This window comes from Octodon degus, unplaced genomic scaffold, assembly GCF_000260255.1.
Source record: "Octodon degus isolate 3935 unplaced genomic scaffold, OctDeg1.0 scaffold00053, whole genome shotgun sequence".
Taxonomy (NCBI): Eukaryota; Metazoa; Chordata; class Mammalia; order Rodentia; family Octodontidae; genus Octodon; species Octodon degus.
The window spans coordinates 13,796,250-13,803,415 of record NW_004524629.1 but is presented as its reverse complement, the minus strand read 5'-3'; the positions used below and the strand labels follow the sequence as shown (position 1 = coordinate 13,803,415).

Here is a 7,166-nt window from a genome sequence, read left to right as displayed (position 1 = left end):
TTTTTTTTTTTTTGCAGAACCGGGGATTGAACTCAGACCCTTGCACTTGCCAGGGAAGCGCTTATTATTTCACTGAGCCATCTCCCTGGTTACCAAAGTTCTTTCATTCTTGCTCTAAAGATATTGTTATTCTAACAGAGAGCTTTATTTCAATAGAAGCATAATTTTGAAAGATTACCAGCATGATAATTTTTGTCAAATTTTATGTGACTCCAGAAAGCACAATTAAGACAAATTTAATTCATAGGAAAACAAATTTATATTTCAGATAGCAAATAGTTGTCTAATGCCCAGAGCTATTCAATAATATGGCAGGTTGTTTTGTAGAGTAGAGAGCTTCAATTCATGGAAGGGATGCAAGAAATAACGTGTCAGGAATGATACAGAAAATCCTTCTGCACTGAATAGAAATATGGATCCTTTCTAATTTAAGAATTAAGGCTTGAGAAGAACCAAAGAATAAGAATATATCTGATTCATATAGAGGACGTATTTGTTATGATAAATAACATTTATAGTCTATCTTTTTAGAGAACAATATTCTACCACATAGATTATCATTTGATAATGGGCTATAAGCCTAGGTTTTTTCATATTATGTCACTTTTCATCAGTACACACACACGCACACACACATCCTACTTAAGCTTTCTAGATTGAGAATCAGAAATACACAATAATGCCATGCATTATGGGGATAATTTAGGAAGAGTTTCTGATCTGGGAGAGAATCTGACTTTGATATGTGCTTTGTAGATTATGGGGATAGAATATTTCCATTGTTTATTATTATTTGCGTTTGCTTTTTTTTTTTTTTTTTGGTCTGGGCCTTGGTTTTCTTCATGTCTAACCTAGTTTCTTTTAGATGGTAGATCTTGAGACCTCCCAGTCCACATGACAATGGAGTAGAATTTAGCCTACCAAAAATTCTGTGCTGTTTCATGGTTGCTATCCTACAAATCCATACTTTTTTTTTTTTTTTTTTTTTTTTTTTGTAGTGGGGAATCCAACCCACGATCTTGCACTTGCTAAGCAGGTGCTTAAGCCACTGAGCTACATCCTTGACCCAATATGTACTCTTTATTATCAGTTCATGTTCTTTGTGAATCCTATAATATGTGTCAGATTCTCCTATCTTCTTGGCATTCTATGAAAATTAAGTAGAGGGATATGGAGCTTTTGTCTTACTTTCTATAATAAAAAAAGAGCTTCTTTCTCCTTCCCAGGGAACTGCATGAGTGAATTCATGGGGCTCATCAGGGGCCATTATGAGGCAAAACAAGGAGGATTCCTGCCAGGTGGAGGCAGCCTGCACAGTGCCATGACCCCTCATGGTCCTGATGCAGACTGCTTTGAAAAGGCCAGCAAGGCCAAGCTGGTACCAGAGAGGATTGCTGATGGCACCATGGTAAGCAGCACCAATGCCACTTCCCTGTGCTTTATTTTCTCCATCTGTTATGGGTGTGCTATCCAGCCAGCAGGCAGTGGTGAGTTAATCTTATGGACTATTCTAACCTATTCAAATGTAAAAGAAAATGACATTCTGCGGGAAGGATCTTCCTACATCTATATGCAACCCTGTGAATATGCCCTGTCTCACAGTCTTCTGCTTTAGGAAGTAAGTCCCTCAGGCTGCAATAGCAAAGGAGGCTAGCTGCTATTCTTTAGCCAGTTTCCAAGCCAACAAGGGTCAGAAAGCCTTTGCCTTACTATAGTCAGGGCTTAAGACAGCAGTCCTCAGCTGTTTTTTTACTTTTCTTCACTGTACTTTGGCATGGGATGAAACCGATGGGATTTAGAGCCTGCTTTGTATTCCTTTGGTGTCAGGCTGTAAATATTGAGGCTGAAATTGTAGTTGGCTAGGGTTCTTGAGTTTATCTTATTTTTCTATTCTTGCAGATAGAGTTAATGAACCACCAGAAGTATTTTTATGCTAAATCATATGCACAGTTTCTTTACATTTTAAAATAAATTTCTGGGCCAGCCAAATAGCTCAGCAGATTTAAGCACCTGGTTAGGCACATGCAGGGGCTGAGAGTTCGATCTAGGGCCTGCCGTGCTGGCCCTGCCTCTGGGGTGCACTGAGACTGTCATTGAGCCTGGGCGTGGTGGTGCGTGCCTATTGGGAGACTGTAAACAGGCAGATCACTACAAGTTCGATCTACACAATGAGACTCTGCACACCCTCTTCACACTGTCCTTAAATACAAAATAAAATAAAGTACAAAACAAAAAATAAAATAAATTTCTGTTCAGATTTTTTTTGGGGGGTACTGGTAATTGAACTCAGGACCTTGTGCTTGCCAGGCAGACACTTATGCTAATTGCCCAGCCCTTTAAAATAAATTTCTTCAGTGATATCTGATTTCAAATCTGTAACAGAGAACTGCTTACCCCTTGCCCTGTTTGTAAAACTGCTGTGCACTGGCTATCCTATCCATTCAGTTTATTTTCAGTCCTAACCCAAGGATAGAGGTCTTAGAACTTTCAAGAGGAGATTGGGCCAGAGTCCTTCCCATCTGCTTGACTTCTCTTCTGTTTCCCTTTGCAAGGGCCTCTGTGGGGTTTCTGTAGGATCCCACATCTCTATGAGACATGATTTGACAATCTCAGTTAAGCTATTGTCTCTGAAGGCTCCAGGAAGTGTGCAGACCACTCCAGGGTTGCCCCTCAGTAACCTTTGGTGCATTAAACTAGCTTTGGTCTATCAGTGCTCCTGGGGAGCTGTGTCTACAACAGTGAGACACAAAATAAGGCTGATTTTACAATTATCTAGGGCCTAGTTTACACGTGGGAAAGAGCTCTCCTATTAGGAGAATTAGGAGCATGTGGGACACTGGGTGTATGGAAGTCCAGAATACTTGGAAAAGGAGGTCAGTTGCTTTACCTAGACCTCATTTGGAATCTCCTTTACCATTTTCCTTATAATTTAGACTCAGATCAATCTATGTGCCTATCCCTATCCTAGTTTGCAATAATTAACTTGATATAATACTGTCTTCACAGCCCACCTGGGAGGGGGCTTTTAGTACTCCTGCCAGACAGCGAAGCTCCACAGGAGTCAGAGAAGATAATAGCATAACAATCATCCTTGCACCTAAATAGTGTTTTATATATTATGTAGCAATTCCCTATGATTTCATTCAGTCCTACATGATGCTTGTCACAGGAAGTCAAGCAAGAACACATTTAGGAGGAAATGAATTAATGTATATGAGACACCAAACAATGCACGTGATCTGGGTTGCGTCTTAAGACTTATATCATTTTCTTTTACTCCCTTTTTAAGAAAAAATTCCTAATGTGAGCATATAAAAATAGCAAGGTTTGTTTTCATTTTTTATTTTTTAAAAGTCATGTGGACAGGAGAATCAGCAATTCATGAAGCCGAATTGTCTGAGATGCACCAAGTATTGTCATGTTCTTTCTGTTGTAGATGAAAAATGCGAGAACACAGTGGGACGGCCACCACTCAGACCATTCTGGGAGATGGATCTTTTAAGTGTTGCTGTTATTTCTGTTGTTTCCTATTTCTCCACTCCTCCTTTTCCTTTCCCAGTTCAGCTCTTGGTCAGAGTCCTGAAAGAGAAAGCTCAAATCTCAGCTATGCTTTGACTTATCACCTCCCACAAACCCAGGTCTGAGTCTTGGTTACATTTATGAAATGGGGACTGTGCTCTTTCCCACACAGACACCACCAGCATAGGGATGGCTCCTGGGAAGAAGAATATCCTTGGATCTAGCAAATTTAGCTCCATAATGCTATGAGGACAATGGAGGGAGGGATAAGCACCCAACTATTCTTGGCAGAAGAAGAAACTTGACACACTGAGTGTTTAAATATCTTGCTCAAGAGCCAAAATCCTGTGGTAAAGTGGGCTTTCTCTCTTCACTATATCTGAACAAATGATTGGTTAGGCAAGTATTTTGCCTACCATGTCCTCTTGTAACATCTGTTGAAATCTAATCAAATGTACTTGATTGTCTACCTCACCTCTTGTTTCTCATCTCTATCCTCATTTCCTACAGGCATTTATGTTTGAATCTTCTCTAAGTTTGGCTGTCACAAAATGGGGACTCAAGACCTCCTGTTGTTTGGATGAGAACTACTACAAGTGCTGGGAGCCCCTCAAGAGTCACTTTACCCCCAATTCCAGGAATCCGACAGGACCTAATTGAGACTGGAGGCATCACTGCCATAATTGATGATGGATTTGTTTGATCTCTTTGAGAATCTCATGTTCTTGGGTAGCAGAAAGTGGGAAGCCTGGTTAAAATGAGAACTCGTCTTTCTCAGAACATTTGTGGAAACATATTTGGAAAGTTCTATGACTATCAGATTAATTATTCAATAAAGACTTTCTGGTGTTCTGTGGATATGGCAAATGGTAATAAGCAGGAGTTGATGAGGCAGACCTATGGTGGCCAGCATTGGTGGGTCAGATAATACTATGAGATTAGAACACGGCTATGACTAGGGCCCCTTTCTCTGTGCTTGGCCTGAAGGCCTTTATTCTAGGAGTCAATCCAAGTAGCTTCCAGAAATAGGACAGCATTAGGACCACGAACCAAAATGAAGGCCAAGGAAATCTAGGCCTGGGGAAGTTCAGGTCAGCAGAGCTTTAATCAGCCTGCTGTTGGCCTAAAAATAGATGAGTATCCAGGAAAGGAGTCAGTCTAATAGAAACCCAACCACCAAGCCTATGGAAATCACTATGGAGAGTCCTCAGAACCCTAAAACTAGGAATTCCATTTGACCTAGCTTCTGGGTATCTTCCCAAAAGAGTTGAAAACATCATATTGTGGTGATGCATGTGTACCCGCCTTTATAGCAGCACAGTTCACAATAGCTAAGTCTGGGAAGCAGTCTATAGTTACATCAACAGATAAAGAAAATGTAATACTAATGCAAAATGGAGTACTACTCTGTTACAAAGAAAGATAAACATTAGTCATTTGTAGAAAAATGGATGTACCCTGAGATCATAATAGTAAGTGAAATAAATCATACACAAAAGCTTAAATACTCCATTTTTTCTTATATGAGAAATCCAAATTATAAAAAAATGAACAAAATAAAATATAGATAATAGGAAGTAAGGGAATAGTTCTTTCTCAAATGGGAAGGGAATTGATGAGTGGAGAGATGAAAAAGGGATTTTAAAAAAAGAATTAAGATGTATTATGTACATGCACCAACTCCAACAAGGAATGCAAATATTATTGCTGCAAACATATAGTAAAAATAAGAGAAATCCAGCCACCAAAAATGAAGAATAATTCATTTACTTTGGATCACCAGTAGTCCTTATTTGCCTAGAATTGCCCTCATTTTTGCAATGAAAGGTTTGTATCCCAGGAACCGCCCCGTCCTGGTCAAATGTACACCATTGTCCACTCTGCTGTTCACTCATTTATCAATCAATTTGACAATCATGGTTGAATCCTTACTACTAGATCCACAGCAAGCTACTGAGAAGAATGGTTGAAAAGGACAAACCAGTAGCTCTCCTTACAGGAAGTAGCTCACCACCTGGGGAGACAGAGGTAAAAGAGAATCACAATCCTTCAAGCACAAAGACATGATAAAAATGCAGTACAGTGTGGACAGCTGTCCCTAACAGCTCCCTTCCTGTGGACAGGAAGCATCCCTCCCAGAGCATGGGCTGTCCAAGACAGGATGTGAGTCAGTTAGGCACTCCTGGAGTGAGAAGACACACAGATCAGACAGAAATATGATGAGAAGTAACATTTGTCACTGCTTCTGTTCTGTAGTTTTAAGACATTTCCCCTAGTTTGTTGCCATGGTAGCAATTTTTATATGCTGCTACCAAGTTTTCATTCAACAGTATATAATGAGTGTTTCAGGACCTAGGAGCTAGGATTGCTAGATAAAATAGATGTCCAGTTAAGTCTGAATTTTAGAAAAAACATCTTTAATTTTTAGTATATGTTCTATTTAATACTTTAACATCCTTATGCTAAAATTTTATTCATAGTGTATCTGAAACTCAAATGAGAAGACTATATTTTTATTTGCTAAATTTGGCAACCTGCTAGGACTACAGAAGTCAGAGACTTTTTTATTCTTTCAGTTTATTAGCACATTTGCAGTACATAATGTTTACATTCCTTGTAGAAGCTGCTACAATGTACGTAAGACATCCCAGTTCCTCTTTTTCATCCCTTATCCTCTCTCACTCTCCATCTCTTGATCTCATCAAGAGATACTGTCCTTGCTCTTGGAGAGATTGTATTTTTGAGAGGGAGTTAGACAAAAAAAAAAAAAAAGCAAATTAACTACAAACTATGAAACATACTGAGAAGAAAATAAATAGGGGTTGAGACGGATCAACACATGGAATGGACTGGGAGGGATTTTTCTTCAGTGAGGAAGGTCTTCAGTGAAATGACTTTTGGCCAGACAGACCTAAAGAATGGGAAGGATCAAGTCTTTGGAAAAGTGTGAGAGTGGAGCGGCGTGGAATGAGAAGGTGGAGGACATTCCAACAAAAGACCTGGGAAGTTGAGCACTTAAAAGAAGAGTAGTGTGGGAATCCCAGGAGGGAAGTGTTGCAGTAGTTCAGGCAAAGAATGATCTCATCTTGAATGAATGAGGTAGCAACAGAGACAGAAGTAGATCCATTCCAGACAGCTTTGGACTGAAACTAATTTTGAACTTGTTGGATAAAGTATAAGTAATAAGGAAAAGATATCCTAAAGGTAGAGCTGGGATGAATGTTGAATTTCTGGCGATGGTGTTTCATGGTCTCAAGAAAAAGATGAAGGTGTGTTTGAGGACAGCAGAGGTTGGTGTGAATTCCAATGTTCCTTAGTATCGCAAAGTGCTTATTGAAAATTAAATATTTTTAACTATCAAGGCAGTTAATGCCTTTAACTTAAGAATGAATACTGCTGTCAAAGCTACCAGCGGGCCGTTGGGATCCCATCAAAATCACCAACCATGGTCAACTGACTAGTTTTAGCTGCTGGCACCTACAAGGTTGCTTGAGGACAAACCAGAGCTCAGCAAATCCTAGGAATGAATGACGCTGATCATAGGGACTGGCCAGGGACAAATGAGAATTTGTGAATAAACATGACAGCTCTCTTGCTCCATAATGTGTGTGTTCCTTCCAGCTCCCTGCCACTTCCAAAAGAATTAA

The 7,166-nt window shown here is 39.6% G+C and overlaps 1 protein-coding gene across 2 annotated transcripts in view; it reads left to right on the top strand.

Annotated features, from left to right (window-relative positions):
- Window positions 1-4,377, top strand: part of Hgd (homogentisate 1,2-dioxygenase) — a 44,737-nt gene extending 40,360 nt beyond the window's left edge. For both annotated transcript variants that reach the window (XM_004633338.3, XM_023717614.1), the window contains 2 exons: window positions 1,227-1,408; window positions 4,030-4,377. In XM_004633338.3, the coding sequence (XP_004633395.1) occupies window positions 1,227-1,408; window positions 4,030-4,179 (332 nt within the window). In that variant the 3' untranslated portion in view covers window positions 4,180-4,377. The remainder of the gene's footprint in view (window positions 1-1,226; window positions 1,409-4,029) is intronic.
- The last annotated feature ends 2,789 nt before the right edge of the window (window positions 4,378-7,166 follow it).